This window comes from Salmo trutta, chromosome 20 (genome assembly GCF_901001165.1).
Source record: "Salmo trutta chromosome 20, fSalTru1.1, whole genome shotgun sequence".
Lineage (NCBI taxonomy): Eukaryota > Metazoa > Chordata > Actinopteri > Salmoniformes > Salmonidae > Salmo > Salmo trutta.
In genome coordinates this window covers 767,865-791,930 of record NC_042976.1, presented here as the reverse complement: position 1 = coordinate 791,930, position 24,066 = coordinate 767,865, and the positions used below count along the sequence as shown (strand labels likewise).

Here is a 24,066-nt window from a genome sequence, read left to right as displayed (position 1 = left end):
GAAGAAAATGAGGAAGAGGAGGCAGCTCACCTGAAGGCCAGGCCGATGATGAACAGCAGAATGGACAGAAAGTCTAGAATGTTCCACATGTCATTAATGTACATATCAGCCTTCTTACGGAACCCAAACCCATCTGGGTCATGGAACAGCTGAGGGCACAAACAACACATAGTTAATACTGTAGACACATCCATCTTCTAACGTCATACTCGTTTGGCCAATCTATTTTGACTTTAAGTAGAATAGGATGTGTGTGTGTGTGTGTGTGTGTGTGTGTGTGTGCGTGAGCGTGTGCACAGGACAAGGTGTCTCACCTGTCGGACCTCCTCACAGACCAATGAGATGAGCCAGACATAGAGAAGCCCCTCCCTCCAGGAGGGCGTGGCCTGGAAGTCGATCATCAGCACCACAGAGAACAGCAGCAGGAAGCTGAAGTAGGACAAGATGTTCCAGTAGAACTTCACCTGTATGGGGAGAGGTCAACAGAGGTTAGGGGTCAGGTAAGGGTTAACAGCAACAGTTGAACTTCCCCTGGGGAGAGGTCAACAGAGATCAAGGGTGAGGGGTTGGGTAAGGGTTTACCTGAGGAGAGGTGAAGAGGCTGACCAGCCGGGTGGAGACTGTCAACGGCTTCAGACCCAGAGGGATCCTGGCAGGGAGGTCACTGAGGGGGCAGACGGCAAGGGTGAGAGGTCAGGAGAAAGGTGTCAGGTAAGTGTTTATAGCTGAAGAATGTAAATCAATGCATCAGAAATGTCACCCTTTGTCCTTCTAGTGCACTACTTTCATAGGGAATAGGGGGCCATCTGGGACAGACTCTCAGTCTACTTTCATAGGGAATAGGGGGCTATCTGGGACACACCCTCAGTCTACTTTTATAGGGAATAGGGGGCCATCTGGGACAGACTCTCAGTCTACTTTTATAGGGAATAGAGGGCCATTTGGGACACATCCTCAGTCTACTTTTATAGGGAATAGAGGGCCATCTGGGACACATCCTCAGTCTACTTTTATAGGGAATAGGGGGCCATCTGGGACAGACTCTCAGTCTACTTTTATAGGGGGACATCTGGGACACACCCTCAGTCTACTTTTATAGGGAATAAGTGGCCATCTGGGACAGACTCTCAGAGTATAATCAGACTCACTGAACAGGAGGCTTCCTCCTGGTGCAGGCCTGGCTTCCTGTTAATGACTCCATGGTGAGCAGCTCAGCGCTCCTCTCTGACTCTCTCTGGATGGACTCATCACGCCTGGGGGATTAGAGAGGATATTACTCACTTCCCTGAGTGAGCAAGATGGCAGTTCAGTCTTCTACCATTGGGTGTTGCTGCCACCATGTGGTGAGCATGAGGTTTTACGACATTCTCTCTCCTCACCCAGACTCTGTCCTCCTATATCTGGTAAACCACTACATTGTTACAGAGCTGTGGCCAGCAGTACCTACTTGAATCCCAGGAAGCCAGTGTAGATGAGCAGGAAGAACAGCACAGAGCAGCACCCTTCACAGAAGGGTTAGGGGACAGAGTTAGGGGTTAGAGGCGGGGTTAGGGGACATGGTTAGGGGCCACGGTTAGGGGTTAGGGGCCAGGGATAGAGGTTAGGGCTTAGGGGCAAGGTTAGGGATCAGAGGTTAGTTACCTGAATCCCAGGAAGCCAGTGTAAATGAGAGGGAAGAACAGCATACATAGCAGCACCCTCCACAGAGGATTGTCCGCCGCCAGCTCCCCACACCAGATCTGGGTCAGGAGAGCCTGGGGGAAACAGAACGGAAGACTCAAGACCAGATCTGGATCAGGATAGCCTGAGGGAGACAGAACAGACGACTCGGGACCAGATCTGGATCAGGAGAGCCTGGGGGAGACAGAACAGACGACTCAGGACCAGATCTGGATCAGGAGAACCTGGGGGAGACAGAACAGACGACTCGGGACCAGTTCTGGATCAAGATAGCCTGGGGGAGACAGAACAGACGACTCGGGACCAGATCTGGATCAGGAGAGCCTGGGGGAGACAGAACAGACGACTCGGGACCAGATCTGGATCAGGAGAGCCTGGGGGAGACAGAACAGACGACTCGGGACCAGATCTGGATCAGGAGAGCCTGGGGGAGACAGAATGGAAGACTCAAGACCAGATCTGGGTCAGGAGAGCCTGAGGGAGACAGAACAGACGACTCGGGACCAGATCTGGATCAGGAGAGCCTGGGGGAGACAGAACAGACGACTCAGGACCAGATCTGGATCAGGAGAACCTGGGGGAGACAGAACAGACGACTCGGGACCAGTTCTGGATCAAGATAGCCTGGGGGAGACAGAACAGACGACTCAGGACCAGATCTGGATCAGGAGAGCCTGGGGGAGACAGAACAGACGACTCGGGACCAGATCTGGATCAGGAGAGCCTGGGGGAGACAAAACAGACGACTTGGGACCAGTTCTGGATCAGGAGAGCCTGGGGGAGACAGAACAGACGACTCGGGACCAGATCTGGATCAGGAGAGCCTGGGGGAGACAGAACAGACGACTCGGGACCAGTTCTGGATCAGGAGAGCCTGGGGGAGACAGAACAAACGACTCAGGACCAATCACAGACACAGTGCTACACAACACACATAAGGGAACACCTGCTACAGTTTAATCCACTACTACTCCACTAGATCTCACAAGAAGAAAGGCAGTGTAAGGAAAATATTTGCCAGAAGTGTGATTAATTAAATACAATTCAAAAGGGTAGTGATAATATAACTGGACTTACCTGAACCCCAGAATGACATTTGACCTACCTGAACCCCAGAGTGAGCAACAAAGCTCTTGTCATCAGCCTCCAGAGCCAGCCTCAGACAAGTGGTTTGACCCCAGGATGAAGAGACCCGGATTAGCAACCTCTGGGCACGCTCCTCATCACAACAGTGGCACTCACTGAACACACCTGAGACAACACACACACACACACACACACTGAACACACCTGACAGACAGTACAAGAACACTCACTGAACACACCTAAGAGAGACAGGACTTGGTCACTCAGTCTCACCACAAGATAACAGGACTGACAGATGGGAGACTAATTTGTAAAATAACAAAGTCTGCTCATTAATTTCCAGTGCTTGACTTGGACTGAAATAGATGTCAGTACTAATTTTTGGTGCCGGTACAATTTATATTCAAGTGCAGGGCCCGGTTGCATAAAACATCTTAAGTTTCCCTTCAGAGTTTACCTTAAGGAATACATTTCCCTTAAATAAGGGAATTGTTTAAGGGTGTTGCATAGAGCCCCCCAAAACATTTCTTTGGGTAAGGGCATAATTTAAGGGGTTTTATGGAAGTTTTTTCTGAGTTTTAAATGAACATGTGAATTGTTTCGATAAAAAATGTACTGAAGAAACTTACTGTAACCTGGGGTACAGAATGTATGAAATGTTTGACTGTTTGTAAATAATTAGTCAAATAGAGAAAGAAACATTTATTTGAAGGGTTTTAATGACCTCTGACCTCTGTCCTGACTTTCTAGTGTGGTTTGATCAGCCTCACTGCAAAGCTGAGAGACTAAGAGACATCGGATGATGATTTAAAGATTATTTGTAATACTGATTTGAAGCTCATCTGTAATACTGATTTGAAGCTCATCTGTAATACTGATTTAAAGCTCATCTGTAATACTGATTTAAAGCTTATTTGTAATACTGATCATTTCTGAGAAGTTTATAATTAATAGTTATATGTGTGATTCGGACCACGAGAAGGATAGACCTGTCTCTAGTTTATTTTTCTATTCCTTGAATCAAGTTATGGGTACCATTTTCTTTCTTTATGGAGTTATTAACCTGTTGGGGCTAGGGGGCAGTATTTACACGGCCGGATAAAAAACGTACCCGATTTAATCTGGTTACTAATCCTACCCAGTAACTAGAATATGCATATACTTATTATATATGGATAGAAAACACCCTAAAGTTTCTAAAACTGTTTGAATGGTGTCTGTGAGTATAACAGAACTCATTTGGCAGGCAAAAACCTGAGAGATTCCTTTACAGGAAGTGGCCTGTCTGACCATTTATTTGCTTTCTTTGACATCTCTTCCAAAAACTCAGGATCTCTGCTGTTACGTGACACTTCCCACGTCTCCAATGGGCTCTCAGAGCCCGGGAAAAACCTGAATGACGTAATTCAAAGCCCTGGCTGAAACACACGAGCGCTTTTGCTAAGTGGTCTATCAGAGGACAAAGGGCTTAGGCGCGGGCACTGCCCGACCCCGCCTTTCTGTTTTTCCCTCTATTTACAGACAGGCAGATTCCAGGTCGGAATATTATCGCTTTTCTACGAGATAAATTGCATAAAAATTGATTTTAAACAGCGGTTGACATGCTTCGAAGTACGGTAATGGAATATTTAGAATTTTTTTGTCACGTTATGCGCCATGCGCACGACCGTGATTTACCATTGGGATAGTGTCTAGAACTCACGAACAAAACGTCGCTGATGGAACATAACGATGGATTATTTGGGACCAAACCTACATTTGTTATTGAAGTAGAAGTCCTGGGAGTGCATTCTGACGAAGAACAGGAAAGGTAAGACCATTTTTCTTATAGTAAATATGATTTTGGTGAAGGCTAAACTTGCCGGGTGTCTAAATAGCTAGCCCGTGATAGCTGGGCTATGTACTTAGAATATTGCAAAATGTGCTTCATCCAAAAAGCTATTTTAAAATTGGACATATCGAGTGCATAGAGGAGTTCTGTATCTATAATTCTTAAAATAATTGTTATGCTTTTTGTGAACGTTTATCGTGAGTAATTTAGTAAATTGTTAGTAAATTCCCAGGAAGTTTGCGGGGGGTATGCTTTTTCTGAACGTCACATGCTAATGTAAAAAGCTGTTTTTTGATATAAATATGAACTTGATTGAACAGACATGCATGTATTGTATAACATAATGTCCTAGGTGTGTCATCTGATGAAGATCATCAAAGGTTAGTGCTGCATTTAGCTGTCTTCTGGGTTTTTGTGACATTATATGCTAGCTTGAAAAATGGGTGTCTGATTATTTCTGGCTGGGTACTCTGCTGACATAATCTAATGTTTTGCTTTCGTTGTAAAGCCTTTTTGAAATCGGACAGTGTGGTTAGATTAACGAGAGTCTTGTCTTTAAATAGCTGTAAAATAGTCATATGTTTGAGAAATTGAAGTAATAGCAAGGTTTTGAAAATCGCGCCACAGGATTCAACTGGCTGTTACGTAGGTGGGACGATTTGGTGCCACCTAGCCCAGAGAGGTAATGGTAGTAATTCTAATTTGATTTGCAGTGTTGTTATTTTTTTTTACACATTAATCATGTTGTGAGTCGTGTCAAAATGGGGGAATTACCAGTCCTTTGAGGTTTTGGATTGAAGCTTACACACCTCAAGTGATATGTAGAAGCGTATTGAGTGATACGTAGGAGTGTATCGAATGATGTATGAAGGAGTGTATTGTTGTTTGTTCTGTTTTGTTTCTATACAAATCTCACCAGATTGGGTCTGCTGGATGATCGGGATTACTCCCTAAGGATTGGCCCTCTACTTCCTGACCCTGTGACTCTGCGATGAGGTTGACAGTGTGATAGTGGAGTATAGGCCAATTTGGAAACAGTTTCAACAGAATGTGATGTTATTTTCTTTGACATTTCTCTTAGAAATTTGTATTAAGAATATTGGTAAAAGTAAGAATTTGTCATACAGTCAATGCTGGTCTGGATTTCCTGAATCATAAATGATCTGAACTAAACTGTTGTTCTGATCTGTCCTCTTTCGAGATAATGGCGAAGTTGACTACAGATGGTATGTAGATGCATGGAAGGGACAATTTGACCAAACGGTGTGGACCTCAAAACCCCCTCTAACCGGCTGAAGAAATGGCGTTCAATACGGCCCTGTCCTGTATGACTTCTATCTAGAGATCTCAGTCTGACCCAGCAACCTGTACACAGCATCCAGTCGAACATATCAACTGCCTTTTCTCTCAGGAGTGCGACAGGAGTCCATGTGGAGTGAGCATGGAGAGAGATCCGTTCCAAAACTTATCTCATGTTGCTGGTATACTGGTTGGCAAATGGACAAGATATAATGGGTGGTAAAGGTGATGGCGGGCCAGATGAGACACTGAAATTGGTACATTATCATGGGCCATCCACTTGGAATTGTGAAGCTATCTGTAGCAGACAATATTAGATGCCAGAAGATTAAGTGCTGGGGAAATGGGGGATTGGTCAACTGTGCCCGTAATTGATTTAGACTTGTCTAAAATTATCAGGTTGATTGTGCTAAATTTATAGTAATTTAGACTAAGAATGCATTGAGATACTGATCTGTAATTATAATCGTATTGAGAAAGTTAATACTAAAATTGTAAGATTAATATATTGTATGTGTCACAGCTTTCTTCGTCGTCAGACGATATAGCGAAATCGGCATCGGAGAAAGTGGACCAATACGCAGCGGAGTTAGTGCTCATCATCTTAATTTATTAAACAAATGTGAACACAGAGGAAAAACAAGAAAACGAAATAAGACTAGTGACAGTTCTACAGGCATAAATAACGGAGTACAAAATACAACTACCCACGAAACACAAAGACAAACACACCCCACTATATAGGACTCCCAATCAAAGGCAACTCAACACACCTGCCTTCAATTGAGAGTCCAACCCCAATTAACTAGACATAGAAAACCATAGACCAGTGACAAACCCCATAAACATACATCAACTCCCCTCTGCCACGTCCTGACCAAACTACAATAACCAAATATACTCTATAATGGTCAGGACGTGACAGTACCCCCCCTCAAAGGTGCAGACCCCGGAATGCACCTACACAAAACACAGAAAAAAAAACAACAACAACAACAAAATCCCCTAAACCAAAAGGGATGGAAGGGAGGGTGGCTGCCGTCAACGACGACACAGTGCTACACTCCCCTCCCCAACCCACCTATCTGGGAGGCGGCTCAGGTGCGGGACGTGGACTCTGCTCCATCCCTGACGCAGTCCACTTAAGTAGTGCCCCTAACTTCCCCCGACTGGCGGGCGACTCTTGCCGCGACCGGCTGGCGGGTGTCTCTGGCTGCGCCCGGCTGGCGGGCGATCCTTGCTGCGCGGCAGGCCACTCTGGCAGATCCTGCGCGGCGGGCTACTCTGGCGGATTCGGTGCGGCGGGCCACCCTGGCGGATCCGGCGCAGACGGGCCACTCTGGCGGCTCCGGGCAGACGGGCCACTCTGGCGGCTCCGGGCAGACGGGCCACTCTGGCGGCTCCGGGCAGACGGGCCACTCTGGCGGCTCCGGGCAGACGGGCCACTCTGGCGGCTCCGGGCAGACGGGCCACTCTGGCGGCTCCGGGTAGACGGGCCACTCTGGCGGCTTCTGACTAGCGGGCGGCTCTGGCGACTCCTGACTGGCGGGCGGCTCTGGCGACTCCTGACTGGCGGGCGGCTCTGGCGACTCCTGACTGGCGGGCGGCTCTGGCGACTCCTGACTGGCGGGCGGCTCTGGCGACTCCTGACTGGCGGGCGGCTCTGGCGACTCCTGACTGGCGGGCGGCTCTGGCGACTCCTGACTGGCGGGCGGCTCTGGCGACTCCTGACTGGCGGGCGGCTCTGGCGACTCCTGACTGGCGAGCGGCTCTGGCGGCACCAGACTGGCAAGGCTGGGCTGACGCACTAGATGCCTGATGCGTGGGGCTGGTACTGTATGTGCCAGTCTGGGCACACGCACCTTAGGGCTAGTGCGGGGAGCGGGAACAGGCTGAACAGGACTAGGCTGACTATTGGGAAGCTTGGTCCGGGTTGCTGGTACTGGTCGTGCTAGACTGGGAGTACTCACTTCCGGGATACTCCGAGAGGCAGGAACCGGAAAGACTGGGCCATGGAGGCGCACAGGTGGCCGTGATCGCACCGCCTGCACAACCCGTCCTGGCTGGATTGAACTCGTAGCCCTGCACAAGCGGGGTGCTGGTACAGGGCGGACTGGGCTGTGTGTGCATATGAGCGCTATAGTGCGCACCTCGGCGAAACACGGTGCTCTCCACCTTCTTCGCCCCTTCCTGCACTCACGGGTAGCTGGCTTATGGCTCTTCCTACGCCCAGCCAAACTACCCGTGTGTCCCCCCCAAAAAAAATTATTGGGGGTGCCTCTCCGGCTTCCTAGCCAGACGTGTCCCAACGTAGCATTCCTGTTCCACCCCAGCCTTCTTCCACGGGCCCACTCCGGCCAGTATCTCTTCCCAAGTCCACCTTTCAGAATAATCCATAAATTCGGCGTCCCGCTCTTTTCTATGCTGCTTGGTCCTGTTGTGGTGGGTAGTTCTGTCACAGCTTTCTTCGTCGTCAGACGATATAGCGAAATCGTCGTCGGAGAAAGTGGACCAATACGCAGCGGAGTTAGTGCTCATCATCTTAATTTATTAAACGAATGTGAACACAGAGGAAAAACAAGAAAACGAAATAAGACTAGTGACAGTTCTACAGGCATAAATAACGCAGTGCAAAATACAACTACCCACGAAACACAAAGACAAACACACCCCACTATATAGGACTCCCAATCAAAGGCAACTCAACACACCTGCCTTCATTTGAGAGTCCAACCCCAATTAACTAGACATAGAAAACCAGACATAGACCAGTGACAAACCCCATAAACATACATCAACTCCCCTCTGCCACGTCCTGACCAAACTACAATAACCAAATATACTCTATACTGGTCAGGACGTGACAGTATGTTAACCTGTTGGGGCTAGGGGACAGTATTTGCACGGCCGGATAAAAAAACGTACCCCATTTAAACTGGTTACTACTCTTGCCCAGAAATGAGAATATGCATATAATTAGTAGATTTGGATAGAAAAGTTTCTAAAACTGTTTGAATGGTGTCTGTGAGTATAACAGAACTCATAAGGCAGGCCAAAACCTGAGAAGATTCCATACAGGAAGTGCCCTGTCTGACAATTTGTTCTCCTTCTGCGGCATCTCTATCGAATATACAGCATCTCTGCTGTAACGTGACATTTTCTAAGGCTTCCATTGGCTCTCAGAAGGCGCCAGAAAGTGGAATGACGTGTCTCCTGTCTCTGGGCGAAGAACAGCAGGAGATTTTGTGAGTGGTCAGGCTGAGAACAGTGACACTGGAGATGCGCATTCATGTGAATTCTCCATGTTTTTCTTTCTCTCTTTGAATGAATACAACGTCGCCCGGTTGGAATATTATCGCTATTTTACGAGAAAAATCGCATAAAAATTGATTTTAAACAGCGTTTGACATGCTTCTGAGTACGGTAATGGAATATTTAGAAATGTTTTGTCACGAAATGCGCTCGCGCGTCACCCTTCGGATACTGACCTGAACGCACGAACCAAAACAACATTTGTTGTTGAAGTAGAAGTCCTGGGAGTGCATTCTGACAAAAAACAGCAAAGGTAATCCAATTTTTGTTATAGTAAATCTGAGTTTGGTGAGGGCCAAACTTGGTGAGTGTCAAATTAGCTAGCCGTGATGGCCGGGCTATCTACTCAGAATATTGCAAAATGTGCTTTCGCCGAAAAGCTATTTTAAAATCTGACACTGCGATTGCATAAAGGAGTTCTGTATCTATAATTCTTAAAATAATTGTTATGTATTTTGTGAACTTTTTTGCTATGAGACTCGAAATTGAGCTCAGGTGCATCCTCTTTCCATTGTTCATCCTTGAGATGTTTCTACAACTTGATTGGAGTCCACCTGTGGTAAATTCAATTGATTGGACATGATTTAGAAAGGCACACATCTGTCACGTCCTGACCCTAGTAAGATGTAATTTTCTATTTTAGAGTAGGTCAGGGCGTGACAGGGGGTGTTTTGGGTTGTTCTATGTTTTCTATTTCTATGTTTAAGTTCTAGTTTTTCTATTTCTATGTTGGGATTGTTTGGGTTGATCTCTAATTGAAGGCAGCTGATCCTCGTTGCCTCTGATTAGAGATCATATTTAAGTAGGGGTTTTTCTTCCTGGGTTTTGTGGGTAGTTGTTTTCTGTTTAGTGTATGTTACCTGACGGAACTGTTTTCGGTTGTTTTGTTAAAGTATATTCATTAAAAGTAAATATGAGCTGTGCCTTGGTCCCCTTTATACAACCCGCATTACAACACCTGTCTATATAAGGTCCTACAGTTGACAGTGCATGCCAGAGCAAAAACCAAGCCATGAGGAATTGTCCGTAGAGCTTCGAGACAGGATTGTGTTAAGGTACAGATCTGGGGAAGAGTACCAAAACAACTATGCAGCATTGAGAGAAGGGCCTTGGTCAGGGAGGTGACACCAAGAACCTCACTCTGACAGAGCTCCAGAGTTCCTCTGTGGAGATGGGAGAACCTTTCAGAAGGAAAACCATCTCTGCAGCACTCCAACAATCAGGACTTTATGGTAGAGTGGCCAAACGGAAGCCATTCCTCAGTAAAAGGCACATGACAGACCATAAGAAGCAAGATTCTCTGGTCTGATGACGCCAAGATTGAACTCTTTGGCCTGAATGCCAAGCGTCACATCCGGAAGAAACCTGGCACCATTCCTACTGTGAAGCATGGTGGTGGCAGCATCATGCTGTAGGGACGTTTTTCAGCTGCAGGGACTGGGAGACTAGTCAGGATCAAGGGAAAGATGAACGTAGCAAAGTACAGAGAGATCCATGATGAAAACCTGCTCCAGAGCGCTCAGGACCTCAGACTGGGGCGATAGTTAATAAGGACAGTATGTCTTAGTGTGTAGGCTACTGTACCGATGGTTAATAAGGACAGTATATATTAGTGTGTAGGCTACTGTTCTGATGGTTAATAAGGACAGTATGTCTTAGTGTGTAGGCTACTGTACCGATGGCGTGTCTCTCATAGTGTTTGGCCAGTTCTCTCATCTCCTCCGCCTCATCCTCCTCTTCCGCTCCTTCCTCAGCCAGCTTCTTCAGGATCTTACTAGCGGCCAGAGCCGCAGACATGCAGTCCCGGGACTGCACACAACAAACAAACATGTTAAGAGTAATAATGTTTTTTTCATTTTCTAATCATATATTCTTATTTAGTCTGTTTCAAGCATTTTGCTTTAACTGCAGAATTAATACTTTGGGATAACTAGATAACTACACCAGACAGTCAGTTCTATATTTAGACTGCCCTGCACTGGTTCCTAACCTACCTGCTCCCAGGCGATCTCAGCTAGCTCTTTCTTGTTCTGCAGGATGGCCCAGAGGAAAAGGTCTCCGCCTGGGTCTCTGAAAGTCTCCTCTCCCCTTCCTGTATCTCTCCCTGGTCCACTGTCTGGGTCTGGCAAGGCCTGGAGCTCCAGCTGCTCTTTGGGTGGCAGCTAGCACAGAACAGATCGGTGGGTCAGTGGGAGCTAACCAACCAGATTCAATGTTAGCTAGCTAACATTAGGCTCTCTAACTAGCAAAACAAACGGTTCTGGGATACTAATAATAACATCATACACTTAACGTTAGCTAGGGAGCCAGCCAGGTAACGTTAGCTAGGGAGCCAGCCAGGTAACGTTAGCTAGCTAGCTAACAGTACGCTTTAGCTTGAAATGAAACCATTTTGTCAAAATTATAAACATCTAATATCTGAAAATGTAACTAGCTAATGTTAGACTATCTTACCCGTATACATCATCATGATACATGATGAACGCGTCTCCCTGTCTGGAATGCCATGCCACGGTTGTCCTTAGTTTGAAGATGTAATCCGGAGACAGGTGTTTTCTCCATCTCTTTAGCTATCATACTATCATCCGTGCTTCTACACCTGCATTGCTTGCTGTTTGGGGTTTTAGGCTGGGTTTCTGTACAGCACTTTGAGATATCAGCTGATGTAAGAGGGGCTTTATAAATAAATGTGATTTGATTTTGATTTGATACTCTAATTCCACTGATTTCAAAACTCGATCCTCCAGAAAGTGGAGAGCAACACTGATGCAGCTCCACTACACATTTTAAAAAGCCACGTTCGACAGGATTACCAACAGACTGACCAGCTCCAATAGACAGAAGCCTTCTCCATGGCAGACCAATCCGAACTCTTCTCTCGGCATGTCCAGCCCACTCATTATCTCAGCCAATCATGACTAGTGGGAATGTTGTTGTCTTTTTCTGTGGCTAAACCAACAAGGCTCATAATTTAACAATTTTATTCGTATTTACAGATGGCATACAAGTTTGTTATTAAGGCACATGAAAGTTCACATGTTCCAGAAGGCATTTCTGCCAAAAAACGATTTTTGATAAAAAATAAATAAAACATTTCAAATGGCTCTCTTGTGAAGTCGTGACTTGCGACATACGCCTAGTTTCCTGAATCGGGTCACATATAGTCTCTATAAGGTATATCTAGCTGGCAGCTACAGAAACCAGAGACATATAGTCTCTATATAGTATATATATATCTAGCTGGCAGCTACAGAAACCAGAGACATATAGTCTCTATATAGTATATATATATCTAGCTAGCTGCTACAGAAACCAGAGTCTATATGACTCTGGGACTATATGTCTCTTTATAGTATATCTAGCTGGCAACTACAGAAGCCAGAGACTTATAGTCTCTATATACTATATATATATATCTAGCTGACAACTACAGAAACCAGAGACATATAGTCTCTATAAGGTATATATGTATCTAGCTGGCTGCTACTGACCACGATATTATGACACCACACCAGATCCACTGCTTCTGTGACCATGGCGATGCTGTCTGATACTCACTGTGACAGCGACATCCTCCTTGGGGTACCTGGTGGAGTGCAGGCCAGGCAGGGGGTAGAGTGGCTGGGTGAAACTGCCCAGTAGGTGGCGTATTTCATCCGAGACGTGACTGAGAGAGATGGTCCTCCCTGCGGCGCCCCGGGGACTCAGGTTCTGACTCCGTCGACTCTTCTCGGTCTGGATGCGCTTGGCCAGGCGGCGCAGGAAGAAGCAGGAAGTGGGCAGCTGGGTGTAGAGGTCACACAGAGTGGTCTGGTCCCCCAGGAACTCTTTCAGACACACTCCGTTCTCCAGGAGCAGCCGGACAAACTGGGGTTTGTGGCCCAGCAGGGCTGAGAACATGGCCTGATGCAGGTCACTGGACTGGACAGGAGGAGAGGGATTTCTTCAACATGATAATGATACTGGAATCTTGGAATTACCTTTTAAAATATTACATTTTGTCTATAACCATTGACTCTGTAGCAGTACCCCCTGTATATAGCCTCCACACTGACTCTGTACCATAATACCCTGTATATAGCCTCCACATTGACTCTGTACTGAAGCCCCCTGTATATAGTCTCCACATTGACTCTGTACTGAAACCCCCTGTATATAGTCTCCACATTGACTCTGTACCGGTACCCCCTGTATATAGCCTCCACATTGACTCTGTACCGGTACCCCCTGTATATAGCCTCCACATTGACTCTGTACCGGTACCCCCTGTATATAGCCTCCACATTGACTCTGTACCGTAACACCCTGTAAATAGCCTCCACATTGACTTTGTACCGTAACACCCTGTATATAGCCTCCACATTGACTCTGTACGTAATACCCTGTATATAGCCTCCACATTGACTCTGTACCGTAATACCCTGTATATAGCCGCCACATTGACTCTGTACCGTAATACCCTGTATATAGCCTCCACATTGACTCTGTACCGGTACCCCCTGTATATAGCCTCCACATTGACTCTGTACCGGTACCCCTGTATATAGCCTCCACATTGACTCTGTACCGGTACCCCCTGTATATAGCCTCCACAATGACTCAGTACCGGTACCCCCTGTATATAGCCTCCACATTGACTCTGTACCGGTACCCCTGTATATAGCCTCCACATTGACTCTGTACCGGTACCCCCTGTATATAGCCTCCACATTGACTCTGTACCGTAATACCCTGTATATAGCCTCCACATTGACTCTGTACCGGTACCCCCTGTATATAGCCTCCACATTGACTCTGTACCGTAACACCCTGTATATAGCCTCCACATTGACTCTGTACCGTAATACCCTGTATATAGCCTCCACGTTGATTCTGTACCGTAATACCCTGTATATAGCCGCCACATTGACTCTGTACCGTAATACCCTGTATATAGCCTCCACATTGACTCTGTACCGGTACCCCCTGTATATAGCCTCCACATTGACTCTGTACCGGTACCCCCTGTATATAGCCTCCACATTGACTCTGTACCGTAATACCTGTATATAGCCTCCACATTGACTCTGTACCGGTACCCCCTGTATATAGCCTCCACATTGACTCTGTACCGTAACACCCTGTATATAGCCTCCACATTGACTCTGTACCGTAATATCCTGTATATAGCCTCCACGTTGATTCTGTACCGTAATACCCTGTATATAGCCGCCACATTGACTCTGTACCGTAATACCCTGTATATAGCCTCCACATTGACTCTGTACCGGTACCCCCCTGTATATAGCCTCCACATTGACTCTGTACCGGTACCCCCTGTATATAGCCTCCACATTGACTCTGTACCGTAGCACCCTGTATATAGCCTCCACATTGACTCTGTACCGTAATAACCTGTATATAGCCTCCACATTGACTCTGTACCGTAATACCCTGTATATAGCCGCCACAATGACTCTGTACCGTAATACCCTGTATATAGCCGCCACAATGACTCTGTACCGTAATACCCTGTATATAGCCTCCACATTGACTCTGTACCGGTACCCCCTGTATATAGCCTCCACATTGACTCTGTACCGGTACCCCCTGTATATAGCCTCCACATTGACTCTGTACCGGTACCCCTGTATATAGCCTCCACAATGACTCAGTACCGGTACCCCCTGTATATAGACTCCACATTGACTCTGTACCGGTACCCCTGTATATAGCCTCCACATTGACTCTGTACCGGTACCCCCTGTATATAGCCTCCACATTGACTCTGTACCGTAATACCCTGTATATAGCCGCCACATTGACTCTGTACCGGTACCCCCTGTATATAGCCTCCACGTTGACTCTGTACCGTAACACTGTGTATATAGCCTCCACATTGACTCTGTACCGTAATACCCTGTATATAGCCGCCACATTGACTCTGTACCGTAATACCCTGTATATAGCCTCCACATTGACTCTGTACCGTAATACCCTGTATATAGCACCGCTATTGTTATTTACTGCTGCTCTTTAATTATATGTTATTCTTATCTCTTACTTTTTTGGGGGGGGGGATATTTTCTTAAAACTGCATTGTTGGTTAAGTGACACAAAGAGATCCCACCATGTCGAATGACCTAATGACCTGTCAGCATTTACACAATTGTACTGAAACGTCCTATTTCCATCACAGCTGTCGTGATTTTATTCAGTATGACTTTACTCGCATAAAAACTGTGTATATAATGGTTTTTTTTTCTTCTTTTGATCAAATGATGCCCCACTTTCGTGGTATCCAATTGTGTAGTTATGACCTTCTCTCATTGCAACAACTCCCCAAAGGCCTTGGAAGAGCTTCACTCCTTCTTTTACACACTGCTCTGCCCGAACGTTAGCCGAACCAATGTGCTGGAGGGGACACCGAACACCTGACTAACCTACCCAGCTTGCAGGTTGTAACGCCCTGGCCATAGAGAGGGGTTTTTTGTTCTTTATTTTGGTTAGGCCAGGGTGTTACATTGGGTGGGAGTTCTATGTGCATTTTTCTATGTTGGTTTGTTTCATTGATTTTGGCCATGTGGCTTCCAATCAGGCACAGCTGTAGAGTGTTGTTGCTGATTGGGAGTCACACATAAGTGCCTGTTTTTCCTTTGGGTTTTGTGGGTAATTGTTTCTGTTAGTGTTTGCACCTGACAGGACTGTTTGGCTGTCGGTTTTCTTGTTTTGTTTCGTATAGTGTTCTCTCTGCTATTTAATATTCTATGATGAACACTAACTCCGCTGCACCTTGGTCTACTCTCTCTCACGACAGCCATTACACAGGTGTCCGGTCCACCATGAGGATTCAATAGAGAGTGATGAGACAAGGAATCCCCTCCGCCGGTCCTACCTTCCACTGGCTATCCTCAGTGAAGATGTCCGTCTTAGCGATGTCCACTCTGTTCCAGGCTACGGCTAGCTCCAGTTGTCTCTCCCAGCGCTCCATCCCAACACACTCACTGCTCCTGTTGGCTGGGAGGGGAGGAGGAGGAGAGAGAGAGAGAGAGATAAACCTGGATTAAAACGTCGTATTTCTCTGACCTCTAGACCTTATAACTAAGCCAACCAGTTGCTGATCAGGTTGCGTATGCATTTAAAAACTGATATGGAAACCATTCTTCCAATGTGGAATTTAGAAAGTGACTTACTCTGCATCATTTAGCAGTAATGCCCATGCTTAGAGCTGAATATGGGACAGCCTGCATTAGCCTGGTAATATGGGACAGCCTGGTAATATGGGACAGCCTGGTAATATGGGACAGTCTGGTAATATGGGACAGCCTGCATTAGCCTGGTAATATGGGACAGCCTGGTAATATGGGACAGCCTGGTAATATGGGACAGCCTGGTAATATGGGACAGCCTGCATTAGCCTGGTAATATGGGACAGCCTGGTAATATGGGACAGCCTGCATTAGCCTGGTAATATGGGACAGCCTGGTAATATGGGACAGCCTGGTATATGGGACAGCCTGCATTAGCCTGGTAATATGGGACAGCCTGGTAATATGGGACAGCCTGCATTAGCCTGGTAATATGGGACAGCCTGGTAATATGGGACAGCCTGGTAATATGGGACAGCCTGGTAATATGGGACAGCCTGCATTAGCCTGGTAATATGGGACAGCCTGGTAATATGGGACAGCCTGGTAATATGGGACAGCCTGCATTAGCCTGGTAATATGGGACAGCCTGGTAATATGGGACAGCCTGCATTAGCCTGGTAATATGGGACAGCCTGGTAATATGGGACAGCCTGGTAATATGGGACAGCCTGCATTAGCCTGATAATATGGGACAGCCTGGTAATATGGGACAGCCTGCATTAGCCTGGTAATATGGGACAGCCTGGTAATATGGGACAGCCTGCATTAGCCTGGTAATATGGGACAGCCTGGTAATATGGGACAGCCTGGTAATATGGGACAGCCTGCATTAGCCTGGTAATATGGGTCAGCCTGGTAATATGGGACAGCCTGGTAATATGGGACAGCCTGGTAATATGGGACAGCCTGCATTAGCCTGGTAATATGGGACAGCCTGGTAATATGGGACAGCCTGCATTAGCCTGGTAATATGGGTCAGCCTGGTAATATGGGACAGCCTGGTAATATGGGACAGCCTGGTAATATGGGACAGCCTGGTAATATGGGACAGCCTGGTAATCAGCAGGCTCAGCAGAATAACCTGTTATTCGGAGGTACTCAGCATTAGTAATGTTACTCAGGTACTCAGCATTAGTAATGTTACTCAGGTACTCAGCAGAAGAACCTGTTATCCTGGTAGTTACCTTTGAGCAGCGCCTGGAGGATGGCCACATCAACGTCACCATGGTTGTCTTCACTCATACGGAACACTGTCAGTAGCTGAGGCGTCCTGATGATGTCCTGAATCTGGAATAAAGGACTGAAACTCAGCAACAGTATAAAGTATTGACTTTATTAACAAGAAGTTCCATGTATTTACTAACCTTGTGAAACCAGAATGACCTCTGAGCTCACGTTTTCTAGAACGTGAGCTCGCAAGATCAGGCTGGTTTAACGAGGCCGTGTTACCTTCTTGGTCCATTCTATGATCTCGAGCTCTGTGAAGGAGTCGTACTCCGGACCGAAGAACCGTTTCATTAACTGGTGGATGACAGACAGGGTAACCTTGGTAACGGGGAGACCAGCCACATGGGCGACGACGTCCGCAAGTCTCCCTGACCCCTCCAGGACGACACAGGGAGTCCTGTTCCGCATGGCACCGTAGATGGTCTGAGGTGGGGTGTGGGGCGATGCGTGAGAAGAGAGGTCAAGGGTCATACTGCACAAGACCATCCAGGACTGACCCAGGACTGACCCAGTGCACAAGACCATCCAGGACTGACCCAGTGCACGAGACCATCCAGGACTGACCCAGTGCACGAGACCATCCAGGACTGACCCAGTGCACGAGACCATCCAGGACTGACCCAGGACTGACCCAGGACTGACTCAGTGCACAAGACCATCCAGGACTGACCCCGTGCACAAGACCATCCAGTCAGAAGAATACACTGAAGAAACTAAAGGAATGATTAAACTACTGACCTGGACCCCCATTCAGCACCACACACACTGATGATACTCACACTGAGAGTGCCTGGTCCTCCATTCAGCACCACACACACTACTGGGATCCTCACTCCACTCTCTGGAGGAGACAGACAGACAGACAAAGGTACTCAGCTTAACTCTGTTTCTTGAACTGTATTGGTTAAGGGCTTGTCAGTAAGCATTTCACGGTAAGATCTACACCTGTTGTATTCGGCGCATGTGAAAAATTTGATTTGATTTGATAGACAGAGTCACACAAACACAGACACGGACGAGGGACTGACAGTAGACAGCACTGCGAATTACTGACGAAGGGTTTCTGTGACTCATGTTTCTTTGACAAGGACACACGCACAGAAAGATTAGACAGAGAAAGAGAGAGAGAGAGAGAGATATTGATCACAACCAGAGCCCCTCTAGTCTTACCTCTGTTTCCCAGAGGCTGCTGGGAGATGAGTCTCTCTAGTCGGGAGCGTAGTTCTATCTCGACGCCGTAGCGTCCGTGTGTTCCATCATCCACCAGCAGGAAGTGGGAGTGGTTGTTGTCCAGACAGGAGAGGTGACCCTGGGACTGCATGTCCAGAGAGTAGTGGGCTGGGAACCGGCCCTGGAGAGTACAGTCGAGGTTTGGGGTTAGGGTTAAGGGAGGTGTTTTAGGAGGAGGGTTGCATGGAGACAGCTTGTCTCAGACAGTGTGTCTGTCCTCTTAGCCCTTGACGTGTCCACCATATTGTCTGTGTGGCTCTAACCATCGAAGGGTGAGGGCCTAAAAGGAAGGGTAGAGAGTGATTTGGGAGCATCTCTACAATTCTCTTGCTCTCTCGTCAGCTGTATAACTCAATTCAATTCAATTTGAGGGCTTTATTAGCATGGGAAACATGTGTTAACATTACCAAAGAAAGTGAAGTAGATAATAAACAAAAGTGAAATAAACAATAAAAAATGTACAGTAAACATTACACTCACAAAAGTTCCAAAAGAATAAAGACATTACAAATGTCATATTATGAGAAAATAGTTCAAGTACGAAAGGGAAAATAAATAAACATAAATATGGGTTGTATTTACAATGGTGTTTGTTCTTCACTGGTTGCCCTTTTCTTGTGGCAACAGGTCACACATCTTGCTGCTGTGATGTCACACTGTGGTATTTCACCCAGTAGATATGATTGGCTGAGATAATGAGTGGGCTGGACATGCCGAGAGATGAGTTTGGATTGGTCTGCCATATAGAGGGCTTCTGTCTATTGGAGCTGGTCAGTCTGTTGGTAATCCTGTAGAACGTGGCTTTTTAATGTATAGTGGAGCTGCATCAGTGTTGCTCTCCACTTTCTGGAGGATCAAGTTTTGAAATCAGTGGAATTAGAGTATGATAGAAAAAGAGATGGAGAAAACACCTGTCTTCAAACTAAGGACATCTGTGGCATGGCATTCCTGACAGGGAGATGCGACCATCAGAAAAAGAGCTTTCTCTCCAGTTCATCTCTCTCTCTCTCTCGTCCTTACCTCAAGGTGTACCAGGGGTCTCCTGTTGTGTATGGCTCCCCAGGTCGCCACTCCAATGGACACTATTTGCCTCTCCATAGAGCCACTACTGAGGACGTATTCCCTCACCGCCCGGCCTACATGCTTCATCACACCTGCATGGGTGCCACCTGTAATGATCCAGGCACCTATAGCGAACACAGGTTAACAAGTTACAGGTTAACCATGCTCCTGCACAGACCACAGACCATGACAACAGACCACAGACCATAACAACAGACCACAGACCATGACAACAGACCACAGGCCATGACAACAGACCACAGGCCATGACAACAGACAACAGGCCATGACAACAGACAACAGGCCATGACAACAGACCACAGACCATGACAACAGACCACAGACCATGACAACAGACCACAGACCATGACAACAGACCACAGGCCATGACAACAGACCACAGACGGTTTGTTGTCATGGTCTGTGGTCTGTGATCTGTTAGTAAGCACCTTACCCTGTCCATAGCAGATCATCTGGACCCGTTACAGTTTGCCTATAAGGCACAGAGAGGGACTGAGGATGCTACCTTGGGGAACATGGTGGCTAGTCACCTTCAACATTCTAAATCATATCGTCACAGAGAGGGACTGAGGATGCTACCTTGGGGAACATGGTGGCTAGTCACCTTCAACATGCTAAATCATATCACCACATTTTATTTATTGATTTTAGTTCAGTTTTCATTACAATGCAAATCCACACACTGCTGAAATGACTACTGGACCTGAACGTAAACGGAGCCCTGGCAGGTTGGATCAAGGACTTTACAATTGACAGCCCACAAAGGGTGTGTCCTCTCCTCTCTGATGAACTGACCCTGAACACAGAGGGCCCTAGGAGTGTGGCCCTGAACACAGGGGGCCCCAGGGGTGTGTCCTCTCCTCTCTGATGAACTGAACCTGAACCCAGGGGGCCCCAGGGGTGTGTCCCCTCTCTGATGAACTGACCCTGAACACAGGGGGCCCCAGGGCTGTGTCCCCTCTCTGATGAACTGACCCTGAACACAGAGGGCCCTAGGAGTGTGGCCCTGAACACAGGGGGCCCCAGGGGTGTGTCCTCTCCTCTCTGATGAACTGAACCTGAACCCAGGGGGCCCCAGGGGTGTGTCCCCTCTCTGATGAACTGACCCTGAACACAGGGGGCCCCAGGGGTGTGACCCTCCCTGATGAACTGACCCTGAACACAGGGGGCCCCAGGGCTGTGGCCCTGAACACAGGGGGCCCCAGGGGTGTGTCCCCTCTCTGATGAACTGACCCTGAACACAGGGGGCCCCAGGGCTGTGTCCCCTCTCTGATGAACTGACCCTGAACACAGGGGCCCCAGGGCTGTTTCCCCTCTCTGATGAACTGACCCTGAACACAGGGGGCCCCAGGGCTGTGTCCCCTCTCTGATGAACTGACCCTGAACACAGGGGCCCCAGGGCTGTTTCCCCTCTCTGATGAACTGACCCTGAACACAGGGGGCCCCAGGGGTGTGTCCCCTCTCTGATGAACTGACCCTGAACACAGGGGGCCCCAGGGCTGTGTCCCCTCTCTGATGAACTGACCCTGAACACAGGGGGCCCCAGGGGTGTGACCCTCCCTGATGAACTGACCCTGAACACAGGGGGCCCCAGGGCTGTGGCCCTGAACACAGGGGGCCCCAGGGGTGTGTCCCCTCTCTGATGAACTGACCCTGAACACAGGGGCCCCAGGGCTGTTTCCCCTCTCTGATGAACTGACCCTGAACACAGGGGGCCCCAGGGCTGTGTCCCCTCTCTGATGAACTGACCCTGAACACAGGGGCCCCAGGGCTGTTTCCCCTCTCTGATGAACTGACCCTGAACACAGGGGGCCCCAGGGGTGTGTCCCCTCTCTGATGAACTGACCCTGAACACAGGGGGCCCCAGGGCTGTGTCCCCTCTCTGATGAACTGACCCTGAACACAGAGGGCCCTAGGAGTGTGGCCCTGAACACAGGGGGCCCCAGGGGTGTGTCCTCTCCTCTCTGATGAACTGAACCTGAACCCAGGGGGCCCCAGGGGTGTGTCCCCTCTCTGATGAACTGACCCTGAACACAGGGGGCCCCAGGGGTGTGACCCTCCCTGATGAACTGACCCTGAACACAGGGGGCCCCAGGGCTGTGGCCCTGAACACAGGGGGCCCCAGGGGTGTGTCCCCTCTCTGATGAACTGACCCTGAACACAGGGGGCCCCAGGGGTGTGACCCTCTCTGATGAACTGACCCTGAACACAGGGGGCCCCAGGGGTGTGGCCCTGAACACAGGGGGCCCCAGGGGTGTGACCCTCTCTGATGAACTGACCCTGAACACAGGGGGCCCCAGGGGTGTGGCCCTGAACACAGGGGGCCCCAGGGGTGTGACCCTCTCTGATGAACTGACCCTGAACACAGGGGGCCCCAGGGGTGTGTCCCCTCTCTGATGAACTGACCATGAACACAGGGGGCCCCAGGGGTGTGGCCCTGAACACAGGGGGTCCCAGGGGTGTGGCCCTGAACACAGGGGGCCCCAGGGGTGTGGCCCTGAACACAGGGGGCCCCAGGGGTGTGTCCATTCACCGTTGTTGTTCTCTATCTACAATAATGAGATGAAGATCCAAAGAAACAATGTGAGCCTTTTTAACATGTCTCTGGTGGGACTCTTATTAAAGATGCTACCTCAGATGGGGACAGCTGTTTTAAAAGAGGCCATGACAACAGGCCATGACAACAGGCCATGACAACAGGTACTTACAAAAAAACACAAGCAGCTTCTGCAATAGTACAGCTTCTGTCTAGGTGTGCCCAGAGCAGGGCTCAAACCAGGTACATTCTACACACAACAGCACTCGCCACCCAAAACCAACAGAAAACAGACCACAGGTCTGCTACCAGGAAGATCAGGCTTACTGCATCTATAAGGCCAAGAGGTCGACACGTAAGGGATACAGTGAAGTTTTCGATTTTCTTTAAGGCTTACTTTGGCCTATACTAAATACAATTCCGATCAAATATTGCTGGACCTATCTTGTACCTGTAGTCAGGTCAGTACTGTACCTTTAGTCAGGTCAGTACTGTACCTGTAGTCTGGTCAGTACTGTACCTGTAGTCTGGTCAGTACTGTACCTGTAGTCAGGTCAGTACTGTACCTGTAGTCAGGTCAGTACTGTACCTGTAGTCTGGTCAGTACTGTACCTGTAGTCTGGTCAGTACTGTACCTGTAGTCTGGTCAGTACTGTACCTGTAGTCAGGTCAGTACTGTACCTGTAGTCTAGAGCCAGTCAGTCAGGTCAGTACTGTACCTGTAGTCTGGTCAGTACTGTACCTGTAGTCAGGTCAGTACTGTACCTGTAGTCTGGTCAGTACTGTACCTGTAGTCAGGTCAGTACTGTACCTGTAGTCTGGTCAGTACTGTACCTGTAGTCAGGTCAGTACTGTACCTGTAGTCTGGAGCCAGTCAGTCAGGTCAGTACTGTACCTGTAGTCAGGTCAGTACTGTACCTGTAGTCAGGTCAGTACTGTACCTGTAGTCAGGTCAGTACTGTACCTGTAGTCAGGTCAGTACTGTACCTGTAGTCTGGTCAGTACTGTACCTGTAGTCAGGTCAGTACTGTACCTGTAGTCTGTGCCACTTTAATGAGGCCCCTGCGGAACAGTGCTGTGAGGTGAGGTTTCATGTAGAAGTTCTTGGCCCCTCCGGTGACAGAGATGAGCAGGTTGGGAGGAGGAAGTTTCCACTGTTCTGTCAGCAGCTGGTACAGCAGGTCTGGAGAGGTGTCTGAGGAGACGCGCACGTACTGGAGGACACGCAGGCAGGCAGGCAGGCAGGCAGACAGGCAGGCAGGCAGGCAGGCAGGCAGACAGGCAGGCAGGCAGGCAGGCAGGCAGGCAGGCAGGCAGGCAGGCAGACAGACAGACAGGCAGACAGACAGACAGGCAGGCAGGCAGACAGACAGACAGACAGACAGACAGACAGACAGACAGACAGACAGACAGACAGACAGACGACAGAGACAGACAGATAGACGACAGAGACAGACAGACGACAGAGACAGACAGACAGACAGACAGACAGACAGACAGGCAGGCAGGCAGACAGACAGACAGACAGACGACAGAGACAGACGACAGACAGATAGACGACAGAGACAGAGAGACAGACGACACAGGCAGGCAGGCAGGCAGGCAGGCAGACAGACAGACGACAAAGACAGACAGACAGATAGACGACAGAG

At 48.3% G+C, this 24,066-nt stretch overlaps 1 protein-coding gene across 4 annotated transcripts in view; it reads right to left on the bottom strand.

Moving 5' to 3' along the window:
* trpm2 (transient receptor potential cation channel, subfamily M, member 2) overlaps nt 1–24,066 on the bottom strand; it is an 84,734-nt gene that overhangs the window by 32,186 nt on the left and 28,482 nt on the right. For 2 of the 4 annotated variants that reach the window (XM_029701946.1, XM_029701945.1), the window contains exons 3-18: nt 23,448–23,628; nt 19,816–19,982; nt 18,736–18,916; nt 18,345–18,406; nt 17,788–17,988; nt 17,523–17,625; nt 16,083–16,204; nt 12,767–13,129; nt 11,203–11,370; nt 10,885–11,017; nt 2,786–2,931; nt 1,642–1,754; nt 1,149–1,253; nt 583–664; nt 315–464; nt 31–149 (exon numbers count right to left, since the gene is read on the bottom strand). In XM_029701946.1, the coding sequence (XP_029557806.1) occupies nt 31–149; nt 315–464; nt 583–664; nt 1,149–1,253; nt 1,642–1,754; nt 2,786–2,931; nt 10,885–11,017; nt 11,203–11,370; nt 12,767–13,129; nt 16,083–16,204; nt 17,523–17,625; nt 17,788–17,988; nt 18,345–18,406; nt 18,736–18,916; nt 19,816–19,982; nt 23,448–23,628 (2,396 nt within the window). Of the gene's footprint in view, nt 1–30; nt 150–314; nt 465–582; nt 665–1,148; nt 1,254–1,641; nt 1,755–2,785; nt 2,932–10,884; nt 11,018–11,202; nt 11,371–12,766; nt 13,130–16,082; nt 16,205–17,522; nt 17,626–17,787; nt 17,989–18,344; nt 18,407–18,735; nt 18,917–19,815; nt 19,983–20,311; nt 20,351–23,447; nt 23,629–24,066 lie in introns of those variants that run through there. The other 2 variants (XM_029701947.1, XM_029701948.1) reach the window with 2 other exon arrangements.